Source organism: Panthera tigris, chromosome D2, assembly GCF_018350195.1.
Source record: "Panthera tigris isolate Pti1 chromosome D2, P.tigris_Pti1_mat1.1, whole genome shotgun sequence".
NCBI lineage: Eukaryota > Metazoa > Chordata > Mammalia > Carnivora > Felidae > Panthera > Panthera tigris.
Window position 1 is genome coordinate 54987318 of NC_056670.1, and position 20916 is coordinate 55008233.

Genomic DNA, 20916 nt, shown 5'->3' on the forward strand with positions numbered 1-20916 from the left:
TTACTGATGTTGGGTGGTATGTGGGGATTCCCTATATATATATAAATAATTGTCCCTTTTTTGTATATATTTGAAAATTTCCCATAACTACATACTAAATGTATTCTTTTTTTTAATTAATTTTTTTTATGTTTATTTATTTTTGAGAGAGAGGGAGAGCACAATGCTGAATTGTGCATGCTGGTGATAATCAAGAAAGATCTCAGATTAAATAAAGAGGGATTTGAGGAACAACATTCTGAAAGAAGGCAGGCTAATAACACTAAAGGAAACTTCTGATTGATTGCCTAGAGATACACGAGGATGTTCCCATGTGATACATACCTAGTTTTTTTTTTTTTTTTAACGTTTATTTATTTTTGAGACAGAGAGAGACAGATCATGAATGGGGGAGGGGCAGAGAGAGAGGGAGACACAGAATCGGAAGCAGGCTCCAGGCTCTGAGCCATTGGCCCAGAGCCTGACGTGGGGCTCGAACTCACGGACCGTGAGATCGTGACCTGAGCTGAAGTCGGATGCTTAACCGACTGAGCCACCCAGGCGCCCCAATACATACCTAGTTTTAACCTTCAGTTCCTTTCAGTTCAGTCATCTTTCCCTCAAAGTTGGTTAACTAGTTAAGTATCACAAGGAAAGGTTATCACAGCAGCTTTAGTATGTGACCATAATATAAAGAACTGTCTCTCCTTCTGGCTTGTGGAGTTAGTTTTACTGCTTTACAGTCAATGTCATATGTGTTTGTGTGTGTGTGTGCGTGTGTGTCCATGATCACGTACATGATTATATAAAAATGGGACAGATTTTAGTTGACATAAAACATTTGTTTTCGTTCAAGATGTATAATGTAGTGGTTTGATATGTGTCTATGTTGTAAAAAATAACCTCCACAATAATTTTTTTAAATGTTTTTAATGTTTATTTATTATTTGAGAGAGAGAGACAAAGTGTGAGCAGAGGAGGGGCAGAGAGAGAGAGAGACAGAGAATCCAAAGCAGGCTCCAGGCTCTGAGCTGTTAGCACAGAGCCCAGTGCAGGACTTGGAACCCACAAATCATGAGATCGTGACCTGAGCCAAAGTCGGATGCTTAACCGACTGAGCCACCCAGGCGCCCCACCTCCACAATAAATTTGATTAACATCCATCACCTCACATAATTATGATTTTTTTCTTGTGATGAGAGTTTTTAAGATCTAATCTCTTGGCACCTTTCAAAAATACACGACAGGATTGTTAACTTTAGTCACCATACATGCCCAGAACTTACTCATCTTATAACTGAAAGTCTGTACCTTTTGACCACCCCCACCCATTTTGCCCATGCCCCTAATCCCCCTGCCTCTGTTAACCACCCATCTTTGGAATGGATTCTTTTGATGGAGGAAGAAAGCAATCTTGGCACACCAGAGGTCCACAAATGTCATACCAGAACCTAGCTTTTAACAAGATTATCATATCTTCCTTATTCTATTGCTTACTCTATAGCTAAGGGTGGAATTACCAAAAGTCAATGGCAAATAAAAGAGAAAGGAGAAGGGTATGAATTATAAACTATCTGGAAATGTTTCCACAGTGATTAGTCCTTAAGCCTGGCATCATTCCTTATGAGGTAAGTAGGGAATTAGCCTCATTTATCAAGTGAAAACCTGAACCAGAAAAAAAGTAAGTTACTTGTATGAGTTTTCCTTAAGGTACCACTATTCATGAAATTGTTTGGAGGTCAAAACACAACATGTAGAAGCTTGAACAAACTACAGAAGCAGAGACACAATCCCAGAACAGAAGGAAGCCCAAGGATTTTTAGCTCTTGTCAATATAGTAACCACAGCAGCCACCACTCACTGAGCATCAGTCTCATCGACCTGTTTACCCACATCTAATCACTGAATCCTCATCACAACCCTTTGAGGTAGATGTTGCTTTTGTTTTGCAAATGAAAACACTGAGGAAGAAAGGTTAAATAATTTGTTCAGAGTAACATGGGTATTAAGAAGGGGCACCAGGATTTGCACCTAGGACTGACCCCCGAAAGCCCCAGCTCTTCCCACTCCCTGCCGTGTCTCGAACATAACAGGTTACCTCTTAATACTTGATAGCAGACCTGCATTACACTTGTGCTTTACACATGATACTATTACAGATAACTACTCTGAAAGATATGCCCCTTTCACCAATGAGAACATGAGATTTACAGACCTCCATATGACTTCCCCTGGCCACAAAAAAAGCAGCATGGAGAACTCATCTGGGTCTCTCAGGCTCTCAAGTCCATTACTTTTCTATTTATCATGCTACTTCCAAAAGTTCTTTATTTTCTACAGCTATTTCACACATGCTAGAGACTCTATCATATGGTAATAACTATTACTTCTTCTATTTAATGGAAGATTGTGACAGACCCAAAAAACAGTGGTATTACCCTCATTTTACACAGTTTGGAGAGCTTGCAGAATTGGATCAAGGTACAGAACATACCTGGCACAGCCAGAACTTAAGCCTAGTCTGCAGGCTCCCAAGCTGTGTACTTATAACCCAGATACTACCTCCTGGACCCTGTATCTCCATGAATAGTCCTAGAAACTTCCAAACATTCAGTCAACACCTTAATGTGTTTACGTCATAATCTTTTCCAATGAGCCTAAGTTAAAAAAATACCAAACTTCAATGTGAACGAGAAACTGTGGTACAGAAAACAGTGCCATACAGAATTATTAGGAATAAAATATCAAAAAATAATCAATGATGAATTTTTGAGGAATAGTCAAAAGGGAATCGGTGACAAGTTTTTTAGGAATAGTCAAAAGGGCTGAAATCAGATTCTTGAGTCTACTTTGTTGTTCCTGATCAAGCAGAAGAATGTAATTTCTTAATATCCAATTACTGCATTTTTCTGATTCTAAAAATCTCAAAAATTTACTCATGATATTGCAAAAACTTCAGAACTTACCACACATTATCCCCAAGGCTGTGCTAAATACCGCCATATATCCAAAGTAAAACGATGTCTGAAATAAGCCATACATCCTAAAATGAAACAAAAAACATATATATAGTATATCCACCTTTACTTTCAACACAGGACCTTAAATTCTACTACTTATTTGATTGTTTTTAAGTTGAAGTATAGTTAGTTGACACACAATGTTACATTAGTTGCAGGCGTACACACAGTGATTCAACAAGTTCACGCGTTATCCTGTGTTCACAAGTATGGCTACCATCTGTTACCACACGACGCTATTACAATACCATTGACTATACTCCCTATACCCGACCTTTTGTTCTTACATTCTAGTATTTAAACGACAGCTTTAGTTTCCTAAACACAAAATGAGAAAATGTCTCCACTTACTTTGTTTTGAAAAAATAGTAGTAAAAGGAATACATGTAAACATAGATTGCAGTTGATGCAGCAGAGAGAAAACTTGTCCATTGCCTGAAAAAAAAGGTGACTCTTTTGAATGAATGGCACTGAAACAGATTTTAAAGCAAAGAATTTTATAAGAACATTCTCTAAAATTCTGTATGTTTAAAAACAAATGCATATAGATGGCATTTAAATATATCATCAAGGAGAAAGCCTAAGAAATGGGAGAGACTCTGAATTCTGTCAGATTCCCTATTATAAATGACCTTAAATAAACCACTTCCTTTCAGAACTGTCTTCTTTTGTTTAAAATAGAGCAATGCTTCCTCATAATGTTCTTTCCACATCAAGTACTTTGTGAAAATAAGTAAAAGAGTGACCATTATGAGCACAAAAACTTTTTTTGGCTAATACTACGTTTCCTCTAAAATCTTCATCATTTTTACATGAAAATTTCTTATACTATCTTAGGTAGCAAAATTTCTATACAGATCTCTTACTCTACCTGATACACGTCAGACGGCATCTTATTTAAAAATATTATCGGCCCCTGAGGTTCTTCCCAGATAGAAGTACTTACCACCTGTAATCCTCTGCATTTAGTAGAAAGTATGTGCACACGATGGTCACACAGACGGTCACAATGCACAGGATGACCAGCACCAGCATCATGAAGCCATAGACATAATAGATCTTATATGCCCAGAAAGATGTGAAGATGAAATACCTACATAAAATGCAATAAAGACATAGTTTTGTCTTCATTTTTGAAGCTCACCCCTTTGCTAAGCCTCACATCTCAGTTCTCACTGTCGTCTAACTTACATCTCAATTATTTTTTTTTAAATGTTTATTTATTTTGAGAGAGAGAGAGAGAAAACACAAGTGGGGGAGGGGCCGAGAGAGAGGAAGAGAGAGAATCCCAGTCTCTGCACTGTCAGTGCAGAGCCCAACGTGGACTTGATCTCACAAACTGTGAGATCATGACCTGAGCTGGAATCAAGAGTTGGACGCTTAACCGACTGAGCCACGCAGGTGCCCCTCCATTATTTCCTTTCAAGTAACTTCCAACAGTTTGTCTTACCCTTTTTCATCTGTTCAATCCTCCAAATATCTCTCAAAAATATTTTTTTGGATAATCTTCCAAGAACAGATTTTTTAGTAGGGCATCCATCTCTAAGCAAACTGAATACATTAGAAGCTTAAAGGAGTAAAATATGGCAAAGAAAAATGAATACAGCTAAAAATTCCTATCTGTCGAATAAAGGCAATTCTCTCATTCTTTCGTTTTTTTTCTAGATACAACACTGTTCTAACAGTGTATTTTATATTTTATAAACACCCTACTAAAATTTTTAAAGTAGGTTTGATAGAGTAAAAATGTATAAAATTAGGAAAATAAAAATAATCAGAAAAAAGAAAGCTCAATGAAGCTTCCTGCTATTTTTGGAGGACAGCAAGACAAAGGGCATTAACATTTTAAATGAAGAAAAAGACCCTTCACTCTAATTCCATTCCCCAAGTCATCGTTAGAAAAGGAGCCTTTAGCCTCTTTTCTTTTTCTTATTCTCTCTGTTTAGCTCACTTATTTGTCACTCATGCTTCCAATAGATATTTGAAGGCCCTACCACAAGAAGCAGCGAGAACAGAACTATGAAGATGACAGTCTCTACCCTCAAGGACACTACTGTAAAGTGGGGAACACCAGTAAGGAGGCAGTCCTGATGCACCACGTGCTTTACCAATGCAACCTAAGGGGGGATCTTGCCAGTTCCGTTAGGTGGGACTCTGGGGAGGAGTAATGAGAATAATAAATAAGGCATATGGGGGTAAGGGGAGCCAGAAGAATGTTGCAGAAATAGGAAGAGCAAAGGCAAAGCTTACAAACGAGGGAATTCACTGTATTTAGAAAAGCTCAAAGTAACGGAGTATGGCTAGAACTGCAAATGAAGGGGGGAGAGCTAAGAGATGAGGCTGGAGAAGCGAATGAGGCTGTATTACAAAGGTCCTTACTGGCTATGTTATAGCATTTGGGGGACCTTACCTCAGTGAAAATGAAAAGTCTTTAGCAAAGAAGTGACGTGATCAGACTGACACCTTAAGAAGATCACTGTGGCTGCCAAGAGGAGAACGCATGAGGGTCGTCAAAACAGAGAACTTAAGGATACAGCAGAGAGGCTGTCTAATGGAACAAAGCAGGAAGAGAGGTGATCCAGAAGGTACTGGGAACAGGGGTAGGAGGCAAAAATAGAGGTCAAGTCGGGGTGAGGACACAAAGCAGTGTATCAGCTAGAAGTATAGAAGAGGTTCCTGAACTGGCTTTATTAAACCACAAGCTAGAGTGACGTGCACTCCAGGTACTTCCTCTAAGGTACTAATGCCCACAGCACATTCACAGCTGGCAGGTGACCAGCACAGGTGACCCAAATCTATGTCAACTGTACTTGTTAGTATAATTAGATAACTTAATTGAATGTTACATACACCAATAAATATGACAGCAAAAAGGATGCATGATTTCAATGAACATTATGTGAATGTTTTGGAGAAATTCAATAAGGTGAGTCACTTAAAAAACAACAACATGAAATTAGGTGTGGGCGAGATAGCTACTAAATTCTGGGAGAGAAATGTACAAATCTAGAGAGATTTTGCACTTAGAATGGTTGAGACAGGTCTTTATGTTCTTGTCCCCACTTTTAAAAGGCTGGAAACACAGAAGATGCATTATGACTGTCAAAGGGAAAATGACAGAAACATCGACTAGATATAAATCAAAGACTCTGGTTCTATATTTTTAAAAAACGAGTGAAAGATGTACCTTCAGTTGTTTTAAGTTAAAATAAAATGTTATGTATGGATCTTTTTTTAATAAGCCTTACATGAGCCAACTTTCAATTAACCAATTATCCGATCCAATCCTGTCTGTTAAGGAGGTGTCCACTGTACAGGAGACAATCAGTAGTGGCACATTCGGAAAAGTATAAGGGAATTCTGTGCAGTCACAGTGACTGGCATTTTGTGGGCAAGAGCCCGAGGTGTATGACTGCAGTCCCTGAGAAAGTCCCACACAAAGAACTATCCTGCCTAAATAAAAATGCCAGAGCATTCCCATCAAGCAACACCAGAACACAAGCTGAGAAAAGACTTCTATTTTGCAGTGGTGACCAAGGATGCAGGTACGAAGCACAGTAACTGTGCACAAGGTGGCAAACCTTCGACCCCTAAACACTTACACATTTTCCAGCACTCCTGCAGGCCTCTGTGGAAGAAGACTGGAAATAACTACGTACTGAAGACATCAAGATCTACCAGACTGACTGGCAGGTAATGTTTTACTAGTTCCCTGGACCCTCAAAAATACTTCAAAAATATAATAAAACCCAGCAATTCCTTATATCACGCATGTGATCAAAGGCTAGTCTAGTACTCTTTGGTATGCATCCTGTGATTTCTAAGATCTCTTGTTAGGTAAGAAGGGTCTAGAACACAATACAAAAACGTATACACTTCACCTGAATATTTGAAATCACAGGAGGAAATACTTTCAGATACATAATGTTAGATCCCTTTCTGGGAGCCATGAAATTAACAGACTAACTCTATTAGATGCCTTCCTGATGATTCTACACCTACCCTAACTCCTACATTCTCTTATTAAAATTACATGCCTCAAAACATAAATGCATTGCCACAACTTACATTTCAATAAAGATTGAGCCAAAAGGTAAAATTCCTCCCAGGCAAACAATAACTGCAGGCTCCATGAACCTGGAAAATATTAACATTAGCAATAAACTTCTAGTGTGATTTTCACATTACATTATATAAATCCAGATAACAGAAAGCAGAAACTTGGCACTTAAAAAACAATCTAAGGAATAGAAATAAACCAGTAAAAAGAAAAAACAAAAATTCAAAGAGGCACAACATAGAGGTAGGACTTCAAATTAGCCATAGGTTATAGTCAAAATTCTTTCCGGTAATAAAGGTCAAGATACGAATTCGGGGAATACAAATTCTTGCTACCAACGGAACTCAGGAAAAACTCTCTTAAGTGTTTGCTCCTATTCTGTCTGCATCTCTCAATAACTTCTAAAAATTTCACAGGCATTTATTTATAGAAAGCCATAGGGAAAGAAAAGTCTTGAGACCCTTCTGTGAAATAATGTTTCCCAAATTGTAGCCTTGCCATCTCTTTGCTCATGCATTCCTTGGGTTGGCGATTCCCTTCCTTGTGAATTATACAATTATGGTATTGTGAGTCTTGAGTTATAATGGAGCCAAGAATGGATAAAAAATTAAATCCAAACCTCATTCATTCACTCAACACATACTGATGCAACTGGTAATTCTTCACCTGGAATGCCTTCCCTCGTCACACTTCTTCTCCCGCATGCACTAGCTCGAGTGTTCTCCCCATAAAGCCCTTCCCCAGTCTCCCAGAAAGAGGTGGGTTTTTTCCCCGTACTTGTACTGCCTCATGAACATAACTCTGGCAGCACTTACCTCACACTATGTGGAACTGCAATCATATACATATCATACCTCACTAGATTAGTGCTATGCTAACTCTGGCAGGCAGAAGCTATTCATCTAGGTATTCCCAGCATCCGGCACAGTATCTGGCATATAAAAAATACTAAACTACTATCTCTGGGATAAACAAACTAAAAAGATGAGAGGAAATCAGTATGTGAAAGCTGGATAAAAAAAGAAAACCTTAAAAAACATTTAATCTAGTCTTCTTTCCTCCTTTTATAGGAATCCAAGACCCACAGAGGTTAAAAAACGATCTTCCTAAGATAACAAGTCACTGAGAGCCAGATCTAGTATTCAGATTTAGTGCCCATGTAACTTTATAAAGAAAATAAAGATACACACGAGCCTTCCTCCACCTGTGACCCAGGGTGTGCAAGGTCACGTGTTGTTCCTTCCTCTCCTTCACCAGTCCTAGTGACCTAGAGTCTAACCTTGATTTGAAAAAGAAAACGGACTTTAAAAAACAAAGCACGAAAGTTCTCATAATCACAATCTAAGGAAAAAAAACACGGACAATCCTAACACTCTAACAGGTCACCCTCCCTTATAGGTGCTGTTTTATTCGGCCTCCATTTCAATGTCTATATACCTCCAAGTCTACAAAAGATTGTATATGTAAGTCTCTGAATATAAATTATGTCTATAATGAGGTAAACTACCTAGGAACAGAGGCTTTTCAATGTATGAATAGACAGAGTCTACTGTGCAGTTCTTTCTCATGCGATGGAGAATGTGACAGGTGTCCATACAGCAAGACTGCTCTACTTTTGTCTGCTAGTAACAATCAGGAAATGAAGAATGCAGAATAGCATAAATCAGCACTGAAACATCCAATTTGCTAATTTCAAAAGGCAAAGTATTTAGTTTTTTTCCAATGTGAATCACAAAAATTAGAAATATAACATACTAATGACATCCCATTTCATGTCCAAAATTTGAAAAAAAAAATACAAATTATCTCAAGTTAAAAATCCATTAAGAATCGTAATTTCAAAGTTGACTGGTCAAATAAACTGTAAACTATGTTTACATTACTGCAGTTAAAGAATCCCTTCAGTTGCTTAACAAATACTCATCATCCTTTGTCAAGATTAATCTTGAATTCTGGGGGTTCTTAAGAACCCATTTTAGCCATAAAACAGAATGTATTTGAGAGATTCTATACTATCCCAGAAGTGAAGATAAAGAACATTAAGTCGGTAAATTATAACTGGTCTTAATCCTAATTCATCTTTCAACTGGTACAATGTATGTGGCTACAAATGTGTGTATTATTTAGAATAACAAAATATCTGGAAAGGAAAATCAAATTGTAAGCCAAGCGTTGGCAAACTTCTTCTGTGAAGTTTCAGACAGTAAATATTTCAGGTTTTGCAGGTGACAGGGTCTCACTCTCTGATGCGGCAGTGTAAAAGCAGTCCTAGATCTGCGAATGAACAGGCATAGGTGTGTTCCAACAAAACTTTACTTATAAAAATAGGCAGCAGGTCAATTCCGGCCTGTATACTACAGTAAATAAAACTGTTGCAGCTCTAGTTCCTACCCACCTCTAAGCACCAGTGTACTTATCAAAGCATTTAAATTTATCTGTAAATGGCACCAATATTCAGAAAGTGAAATAAGGGTATAATTGATTACTACTGCGAACAATACAGGTTGAAGGAAAAAGTTAAAAAGACAAATTCTTAAGACAGTCATTCTTAGAAATGCATGCCAATTCAAAAAGTTATATATATAGAATAGCCTTAAGAATTTCTATATTGTGAGAGACAATGATATAAGATTTAGCATTCTCTTTACCATTTTTTCTCCGGTATGGGACGAGGCACAGCATTGACACGACAAGGAAAGTTGGGCTGACCTGACAGATTTCGGCCAAGTATTGTACCAACAAGATTTAGAGGAAGAATAACGAAAAAACAGATGCAACAAACAGCCACCTGTAAATTAAATTAAAATGTGTGTGATTACTCAGAAGAGCATTTATAAAAATAAAGGGGACACCTAAAAATTTAAACACAATTTGACCACAAAATAAAACGTTCAAGTTCAATACAGGTTAAAATTGCTTAAGATATATACAAACGAAAAGAGGTGAAGAATGTGCATTGAAACAGTAGAACTGAACTAAATACAAGCTGAACGGTTTCCCGCCTACTGCAGCTGCTCACATTCCCCACCCTCCCATCTGGTGTCTGCTGCAGCCCTTTTTCCTCTCTTGATTTCACCTTTAGCTGTCATGCTTCTAACATATCCTTTACCTACTGTCACTATAACCAACTTATTTTATTGAGCTCCTAATATACACAAGGAGCTTTACATGTTATTTCCCTATGGCACAGATGAAGAAAATGAGACTTAGAGAGGCTAAGTAACTTCCCACGCCCACACAGCTGGGAGGTGGCCAGACCACCATTTCGGTTCAGTCTCAGACACCATCCATGACCGTTTCTCCATTTCACACCGCCTTAGGATCGATCTTAACAGAAGCGGATCTCTATTTACGTATCTATGGGTCATTACTAAAATGGCATGAACATTTTTCTGCCCATCAGTGGTTCAAAGTCCAAAGTTGCAGGGAAGACCATATGAGATTCCAGAACCAAGGCAGTCAGGAAAATAATTATTTCTGTGCTTTCTTCTTTATATAAATCTGGGTACTCAAGGACTCACTCAAGCTCTTTTCCAGCCAGCATCTGGTTAAAACCACTTCATTATGAATTCCTACAAAATGGAAGACTGAACTGCATCTAAGATCTCTTCCAATTATACATTTTAGGTTTCTAATAAAAAGTAAAAGTGAGAGAAAAGATGAATAAAAATTGTGAAGAAACGAACAATGAAGAGGTGGAGGATAGAAAATCCACAGTTACCACACGAGGGGTCTATCTTTAAGCAACATGAGTGCAAACCACATCATTCTACCCGCGTGCGTGCGTGCGTGTGTGTGTGTGTGTTTGTGTGTTTTAAATAAACCAAAGGGCAGAATCACATCCCTTCCAGGTAAAACTTGTATAAACGTATGAAAGTTACGAAAGCCCTGGAATTCGATTTTAAAGATCAGGCTTAGGAACTCAAATTATTGGTATCTCAATTTGGACCTATTAGTAATATGAATTTATGCTCATATAACAAGAATATGTGAAACATGAAAAATAAGGTTATATTAGAAAACATTGCAAATTATACGTTGTCTCATACATATCTGGGAGGATGAAATTTTGTTTATTTTTGGGAGAGAAAGAGAGCATGAGCGGGGGAGAGGCAGAGAGAGAGGAGGTGGAGATCCCCAGCAGGTTCTGTACTGTCAGCGCAAACGAACCAGATCGTGACCTGAGCCAAAATCCAGAGTCGGACACTTAACCAACTGAGCCACCCAGGAGCCCCTGGGGGTATGAATTCAGTCTCAATTGTTGCTGTTGACTGCTTTCTTAATTATTCATTTGCTATCATTAAGTATACAGGACTCATAAATGTTAATACACTGTAGTAGAGACCTATGTACTTTCCTCTTATTTTCCCAGGACTGTAATTTCAAATAAGAATTGAAGAGAAGCTGAAGAAAATAATTCCTTTGAGGAATGACATGCTCTAGGACAGTGGTTTTCAAACTATTGCACAGAACCCTCAGGTCTTGCTGAAGAGCTTCAGGAATTCCACAAGCATTTAATTTGAATATCCTTTGAAAACAGTGTTTAAAATATTCTGAAGTATAGGGCTGCTTGGGTGGCTCAGTCAGTTAACTCTTGATTTGGACTCAGGTCATGAGCTCATGGTTTATGAGACTGAGCCCCATGTAGGGCTCCTGCACTCACAGCACAGAGCCTGCTTAGGATTCTCTCCCTCTCTCCCTGCTCCTCCCTTGCTCGTGCACTCTCTCAAAACAAATAAATAAACTTGAAAAAAAAAATAAAAAGCAAAATATCTTGAAGTATGATTAAAAAAAATAGATTCAGAGGAGTTCTGTGTCAAACATTAATACACTGAAGCTATCATAACCAGATTAACTCATTTTCATGCAAACCTGAGAACAGTTTCTCCTGATGTGTCTGCATTTGGATTTCTCGTAAATGTGTTATTGATTAGGAAGGTTTGTAATGCTACACTGGTCTTTTGTTCTCCCTCCCCTCCCATTGATCCCATTCGGGCCTGTACATATTTGCTATTATTAGAGTTGTACAAGCAAATGTACTATAGCACATATGCGTGGCAGGCAATTAAGTGGCAAGCAACACGAGGGCATATATTGTCTGTGTGCTCATTCAAAGCAAAACGACAATAATCAATAAAGGAATCTATAAACAGTCTCACCAAGACATTATCAACTGTTTGATATCTGTTTAATTTTTCCCCTTTGCTTGTCTGTTTTCTTATACATGACAAAAAACGTTAGTGGTTTGTTAGAACTGTTAGTGACTGAACTGTGAAACCAATTTCCGACTCCTTTATGTTCAAGTTCTGGATGAGTTTACTTGAAGAATTACTCTGAGACTGTAAGGCAAGCTGTTAAAAAAAAGTCACATGAATCAAATCATCCGTGAAGTCAGGATTTTTCTCAAGACTGATATTTAGCCAAATAAACTGGTTACTGAAGAAGATATGACTGAACTCTTACTCATACTCCTTTACATTAGATCTGTATTCATCACAACTTTACTGCTTCTCATTAAATATAGAATGTTACGATACTGAATTTGCAAAAATTTATTTATACTAAAGGATTCATGTTGATATCTATTTTCTATATTGGGCTTCCACATAGTTTCATTTTAAAATGAAATTTAGCAGTTAAGACTTAAAAAAAAAAAACAAAACCCATTAGTCTACTACACCCATGAAAGCTCTGGGGCTCAAACAGATACAGGGCCCTCCCCTGGCCTCCTAGCCACCGTGCACGGACTAACAGCGAAAACAGGTAGGGAAGTGCAGGGGTTGGGGGGGGTGGGGGACTTACTCAAGGCTGAGGGAGTGATCTACACTAAGAGCAAGTTGGAAACAAGTACTGCCTATCAGCACTTAATACCCCAAAGTGTACCAACTGGTCAGCTCCTCTAATCTGTCACAAACCAAGAATGTGGCTAGTACTTATTCCAGCTCTGCTTCCAAAGTGGCCTTTTATGAAATCTGTGCTGTAAATGGAATGAATGGAGAGGGAAAATGCATCCTGAGAGGAGTTGTTTTGGAATTCTACAGAATATAAATTTTATTTACGGTGATAGACAATAATTGCTTTTAGGTAAGGTGATTCTCAGGTAATAATATATTGTCTTACCAGTCATTATGTTTATGCATTTCTTCACCACACGCTCAGACTAGACAATTTTTATCACTCTTTTTCTACTCATACATTTACGCCTTTATGTCTATAAGCATTTCAATAATAGGAACTAATTAATCAGAGTACCACTAACTCAAACACAAAAGCCTGTAAGAAGCCTTTCTATTTTATGAGATTATTCTCAACATGCTAATAAATAACTTCCCATTCTGCTTTTTGAGCTATGTCAGTACTCTAACAGAAGAAACATTGGACTTGAAGTTAAAAACTTATTTGATGAATCTAGCATCATCCTGATAGCAAAACCAGAAAAAAAGAAAACCACAGATCATATCTTTCATAAATATAGATGCAAAAAAAACAAAAAACAAAAAACCCGACAAATCTTAGCAAATGGAATCCAGCAATATACACAATAGATAATACATCATACCAAACAGGTTTGTTGAAGGAATAAAAAATTGGTTTAAGATTCAAAAGTCAATATAATTCACCATATTACCACACTAAAAAATAAAAATCATAGATTATCTCAAAAGATACAGAAAAAGCCACTGCAAAATCCAACTTCTATTCACTATTCAAAATAATTACAACAAAAAACTCTCAGCAAACTAAGCCGAAGAGAACTTCATCAACTTGATGAAGGGCACCTGCAACAAAAATACAGGTAACATTTTACTTGATGGCACAAGACTGGATGCTTTCCCTCTAGGGGGAGGAACAAGACAAGAAAGTCAGCTCTCACTGCTTCTGTTCAACACTGCACTGGGAGGTTGTAGCCAGTGCAACATGGCAAGAAAAAGAAATAAAAGGTATATAGATTAGAAAAGTAGAAGTGAAAGTGTCTTTATTCACAGACCACATGATTATCTATGTAAAAAATCTTCAGGAATCTACAAAAAAAGAAATCAGAATAAGTAACTTTAGCAAAGTTGCAGGATGCAAAGCCAGTATACAAAAATTAATTATTTTTCTGATATTTTAAAAATACCATTTACAAGTAGCATGAAAGATATGAAATACTTAAGGGTAAATTCAATAAAAGATGTACAAAATTTAAACAACAAAATTTACAAAATGTTGCACAGAAAAATTAAACTAGGTTAAGAGATATAAGATATACTGTGTTCAATAATTAAAAGATTCAATATTGTTAAGATGTCAGTTCTTCCCAAAATGATCTATAGATTCAACACAATCCCAATCAAAATCTCAGGGTTTTTTGTATAAACTGACAAGGTCATTCTAAACTTTAGATGGAAATGCAAAGAACCTAAAAACGCCAAAACAACACTGAAAAAGAAGTGATTTCAAAAATTATAAAAAACTGCAGTAATAAAGAATGTCACACTGGCATAAAAACATGACAAATTAATCAATGGAAGAAAACAAAAAGTTCAGAAATGGATCCACCTTTATATGGTCAGTTGACGATCAACAAAAGTGCTAAGGCAATTCAGTAGAGAAAGCACATTTTCTTTTTAAGAAATGTTCGAACACTAGTCATAAGCAAAGCAAAACAAAACCCTTGACCCTTTCTTTACTCACGCAAGATACAAAATTACCAAAAATGATCACTGACCTTAAATGGATCATATTTAAGAGCTAAAATTATAAAATTTCTAGAAGAAAACACAAGAAAGGCTAACTGATCTTTGGTTTGGCAAAAGGACAGAAAAGCACATATAAAGAAAAAAAAATCAATAAATTACACTTAATTACGTTTGCTCTTTAAAAGATACTTTTTTGGGTTTTTTTTCCCTGAGGGATAGAGAGCTCCAGCAGGGGAGAGGGGCAGAGGGAGAGAGAGAGAACCTTAAGCAGGCTCCACGCTCAGCACACAGCCCGACACAGGGCTTGATCCCATGATCTTGGGATCGTGACTAGAACAGAAATCAAGAGCCAGACGCTCAACCGACTGAGCTACCTAGGAGCCCCATCAAAAGATATTCTTAAAAGAACAAAAAGACAAGCCACAAAGGGGGAGACTAGATTTCCAAACTAAGACAAAGGTCAAGTACGTACAATATGCAAAGAACTCTTCCACTCAACAAGACAAATAACCTATAAAAAAACAGGCCAAAGATTCATTAAAAAAAAAAAAAAAAGATAGGGATGGCAAATAAATACACAAAAGAGCTTGAATGTGATTAGTTATTAAGGAAATGCAAATTAAAACCACAATGAGACACCACTATGTATCTCCTAGAATGACTAAAATTAAAAAGACACATCAAGTGCCAGAGATGATGTGGAGTGACTGCAACTTATCCTATACAATACTGGTGGGAATGTAAAATGACAAAATTGTTGTAGAAAAGTTTAATGGTCTCTCTTTTTTTTTTTTTTTAGTATAGTCAACACACATTGTTACAGTTTAGAAGTTTCTATTAAACTATATTGTATGACTCAGTCATTCCACTGTAGTTATTTGTCCAAGACTACTGAAAATATATCCAACACAAAGGCTTGTATATGAATACTCATAACAGTTTGATTTATAATAGCCCAAAACTGGAAATAATGCATTAATAATTGGGATCAATAATCTCAAGAATGCATTACTGGATAAATGGGTAAACAATTGTGGTATATCCATGGAATACTACTGAGCAATATAAAGCAATAAACTTTAATACATGCAACATCAATGAATCTCAAAATAATTTTCTGAGTGAAAAAGGACAAAAAAAGAACATATTATGTGACTGTATTTAGATAAAATTCTAGGTAATGCAAACTAATCTATGATGACAGACAGCAGATCCATGGTTACCTGAGGAGGGAAGAAGAAGGAGGAAAAAAGGGGTGAATTACAAAGGTACACAGAGAAACTTCTGGACTTCATAAATACCTTCTTTTTTTGACTCTGGTGATCGTTTCCTAAATGTATACACATATCAAAACTCAAATATACTCAAAACTGTATACTTTAAATACATACAATTTATCATGTATTAATTATATCTCTACACAGCTGTAAACACACACACACACACACACACACACACACACACACACAAAAGGCATAACATATTCTACCTTCACCAGTCTCAGCATAAAGCTAAAATTCCTTTTGGCAGAAAAGAAGGAAAGAAAATAGACAAAAACAAATCATCACCACAGCACAACAAACAAAATGTGATTTGAGTCAGTTACTCTGCAAGAGTCCTGGGCTTCTGCTCTGTATGACAGGGATAACACATGTCACTAGCTCTGCCTATCTCTTTGGGTCCTTCTGAAACCAGATAAGGTAAGAAAGAGCTTTTGGCAAACTACAAAATGCAACACACATGTATCTCTCTTTATTATAATTCGTCTGGTCAAATTTGGCACATCGTTTCAGTCAGGTGAGACCGGTTTTAGATGATGTCTTCATCATTCCACATTCCTAGTTTTCTCCTTGATCTCATGTCCTTTTTCAACTTAATTACGCCTTTATACACATCATTAACAATTCATTACGCCTTTATACACATCATTAACAATCATCTGAATTGGTCAAAGTCTACTCTACTGAAAGACATATGTGACATCTTATTAGTAATATCATTCTATTTCTTTAATTCTATAACTATTTACACATCTACCTGATTGTACTATTCCACCTATATTTCTCTATCTTGTCCAACAAGATCAATACTTTCCGATCTTTTGTTCTTATCTACTAAAACCTACCAAAAAGAGGAAATGAAGTTGTTCTAGTATTTTTTTTTTTTTAAATTTTTTTTTCAACGTTTTTTATTTATTTTTGGCACAGAGAGAGACAGAGCATGAACGGGGGAGGGGCACAGAGAGAGGGAGACACAGAATCGGAAACAGGCTCCAGGCTCCGAGCCATCAGCCCAGAGCCTGACGCGGGGCTCGAACTCACGAACCGCGAGATCGTGACCCGGCTGAAGTCGGACGCTTAGCCGACTGCGCCACCCAGGCGCCCCTGTTCTAGTATTTTTGTCTTCATAAATGCATAATAGCTCCCAATGTTTATTATTTCCAGGATTTAAAAGACAAATTTTAGTAACATTCTAGTATCTCGTGTTTCATCAATTCACCACATTTTGTAAGGCAGAATCCACTTTCTTCCTTTCCCTTCTGGAAAAGTAAATTTGCCAATGTCCAGTTTTACAATGCTTCTGTTCTCTTACAGTTATTCAGACATCGCTTATCAGCATGATCTCTCAGTATGTCTAAAAGGTCACTTACATAAGCAGCAAACTTACAGCTAAGGTAGCTGTGGAGTCCTGTACCAGGAATCCCCTTCCCTTTCTTAGGCTTCATTTCCCCCTTATCAGGGATTATTTTCCTCTTATCTTTTCTTGTTTAAAGGTTATTTTATTTAATGAAAAAGAAAAAGAAAAAGAATGGGTTAGAGCCATTTTTTCTTCTACTCTGTTACATCACCTGATCCCATGTAATAAGCCTGTGGTCACACTAGGAAAGTATCTTTACAAAATCCCAATTTGCCTTAGCATTTGTCAAAAGTTCAGGTTAGGTAACCGAGTTTTGTTTTTGTTTTTTTTATATATAGATCTTTATTATTCCTTTACACTTAGGGATATTCTACTTTCCTCATAACCTTTGAGAGATCTAAAATAGTACCTGTTCATTCGTCTTGGTTTCCATTCTTTACTGCGGTAATTTCTGATCACATATCATGAATTTCATTTTTGAGATATGATATGAGCTCAGATTATTATTACTACCCTCTACTTACATTTATCTTTATTAAGCCAGGAAGATTAACAATTGTTCAACAAGTTTAATCTGACACGGATTTAATGGCTTTTATGTGTAATTAGGTACACCTGAGCAGAGAAGTTGGGGTCTGAAGACAAATTCTGCTCACTTTCAATCTTGGGCTAGTCCTGGTGACAACAGCAGTATTCTGACAAAATTCCAGATCCCAAGTTGGCAAAACCCTATTATGTGGGTGCTTCTATTAAGGCAGGCAAAAGCCTGAAATCACTTTCACCAAAGTTGGATTAAATCCTTAGCTACAAAGTATTTGAGAAAACAGAGAACTAGAGAAAGATCATTGAGAAAGGGCTCAATGTCTACGAGATCGAAGGAATGGGGGACAGAAACAGCTAAGGCCAGGGGAAGAGCATAGAGGAGTATCTGAAGACTGATTTTCAAACAAGGGTGTCCAGTTAAGTAGGAGCACACAGCTTCTCAGAAACATATGGCTTGGGAGCCTTTCAGCCGAGAGGTCCATCTCCAGATGCTGGGAACCAGAATCAGGTAAACGCTAGTGACTGGATTTAAAGCAAAACAGATTAAACTGGCTTAAGACGAAGCCATGAGCACTGAAATTACTTAAATTCCCAAGGATTCTAATGTGTACCTAGGGTTGAGAGCCATGGAGATTTTGACACTGTATAACCACTTCCTTCATAATATCGACAAATAACTAAAATACAAATTTCATTAGTTAAAATACTGAATGGACAGCTGGGTCAAACATTCACCTCAAGTTCTTAAATTTCATTTTCTAAACAAATTTTGATACTTTCTAAAGGAGAAAAAAAAATGTTAGACTACACATCTGATTAAAACTTGAGGGGGATGAATGTCCTTCATTCCGAATTTGGAAACAAATGAAGAACAAGGTACTTCAGGTGCCTGCTCGGCATCAGCAGCCATTCTTGCAAGTGCGAAGACCACTTTTATCAACCTGCTTCGGCTCAGTACAGAGTCTGAAACTGTATTCTAATAACTAGTAATCATTAAATTATCTAAAGGCAAATTACACTGAAAATTTAAAACCCTCTTTACAAGCGGTAAAATTTAAAATTTTAGTGAAGCAAAGCAACTTTAAAATATAATTTTCACCACATCAATTCAAAACTTTGAGGAAAATTATAGCAGAATCTGAATTTTAACTTTTAAAGCACTATGAAAATAATTAATTCAGCAGATGATCTTTAAGAGATAGTTGAGGCCCTATAGATACTTTCTAATGGCCTGTAACTATTATGAAGCAAATTCTTTTCTAGTTCTGAATGTAATTAATTATGTTACCCTTTCCCAACTATCATCACTCACTTTGGATTGCAAAAAAACAAAAACAAGAATGCCAATTTTGAAGCAATTTTCAAAAATATTTCCAACTAAAAAGTATCAAACATTTAGTAAAAATGTATAATGCAGGATCTTTGAGAAACCCAGGTTATAAAACAACGAAAATCACCTGGAATTTTTATGAAACCATTTGACAGAAAACCAAAGATCAAAATTCAGAAAGAGATATGGGTCCAGTTACAGTTCTGCCAATATTTGTATGACCTTGACCAAGTGACACAGCCTCTCTGAAAAGCAGTAACCATGGTGCACCTTGCATACATGTGCATAAGAGTGTGCACATGTCTGCACAAGCGTACATTAAAAATAAGTCGGGGCACCTGGGTGGCTCAGTTGGTTGAGTGCCCGACTTCAGCTCAGGTCATAATCTCACAGCTCATGAGTTCGAGCCCCACGTCGGGCTCTGCGCTGACAGCTCAGAGCCTGGAGCCTGCTTTGGATTCTGTGTCTCCCTCTCTCTCTGCCCCTAATCCACTCTCATTTTGTCTCTCTCAAAAATAAATAAACATTAAATACATATATATATATGTATATCTTTAAAAACAAAATAAAACAAAACATTGAAGTCTGCTCCAAGCCTAAAATTCTGTTTCTAGTAAAAAGGTAACAACAAGGGGCGCTTGGGTGGCTCAGTCGGTTAAGCGTCTGACTTCAGCTCAGGTCATGATCTCACAGTTCGTGGGTTCGAGGCCTGCGTCGGGCTCTGTGCTGACAGCTCAGAGACTGGAGCCTGGTTCAGATTCTGTGTCTCCCTCTTTCTCTGTCCCTTCCCTGCTTGTACTCTGTCTCTCTCTCAAAAATAAATAAACATTTAAAAAAAAGGTAACAACAAGAACAATTTGGAGGCTGTGGGTTACCTTTGTAAAGCACTGGAATATATCTGTGTTTTAGTTTTAATGTAGTTAAAAGATCCAAAATATTTCAAAGTCTGTGATTACAGGTAAGATATGAGATAGGGTTTTAATGTCTGTAGCAACATATCAGTATAAATGTTTTCGGTGTATACTGAAAAAAGAAAACGTATTATGGAGAAGCTTCACTTCCTACCACTACCAACGCACCCACCTATCACCTTAAAACACCCTCATTTTTTCATATGTCATTATTCTTCCTCTATAATATATTCACTAGTTTCTCCCATCTCTGATAAAAAGTATAGTATTCTCTCGTCACACTTAGAAGTCGGACTTTCACTTCACTGGTTCACAGAATCAAGAAACAGTTTTCTTCACCTAACTTTCTGTGACTGGTCAGGGACTGGGTGCAAATGCCAAAATTCTTCTTACTAAGAGGTACTTCAGAGAGATAGCAGGCCTCATATTAGAATGCTTATACTTTTCCAGTTTAAAAGCAAGATTCAAGCAACTTACCATTGTTCCAAAAGGAATGGCTCTTGAAGCATGGTAATAAATGGCTATAAAATTGATGAAGAAGGCAGTGCCACACACCATAGCTGGGATAAGAAATGCCCCAATAAACATCTGCTTTATCCATCTCCTTCCTGAAAGAGAAAGGAAATAATGAAAATCGGAGGCGAGGGGCATATATTAATGTTCATAAGGCACCAAATTATTGTTTCTTTAGTGCCAAAACATTTATTTAAAATTCTCATGTAAACATCTTAAAATCTGACACTCTAATAATTGT

General features: G+C 37.1%; 1 protein-coding gene across 1 annotated transcript in view; it reads right to left on the reverse strand.

Moving 5' to 3' along the window:
• TM9SF3 (transmembrane 9 superfamily member 3) overlaps nt 1-20916 on the reverse strand; it is a 69422-nt gene that overhangs the window by 6081 nt on the left and 42425 nt on the right. Inside the window, exons 9-14 of the mRNA XM_042959770.1 lie at nt 20640-20770; nt 9708-9847; nt 7068-7136; nt 3946-4092; nt 3351-3434; nt 2946-3022 (exon numbers count right to left, since the gene is read on the reverse strand). Coding sequence (XP_042815704.1) covers nt 2946-3022; nt 3351-3434; nt 3946-4092; nt 7068-7136; nt 9708-9847; nt 20640-20770 — 648 coding nt within the window. The remainder of the gene's footprint in view (nt 1-2945; nt 3023-3350; nt 3435-3945; nt 4093-7067; nt 7137-9707; nt 9848-20639; nt 20771-20916) is intronic.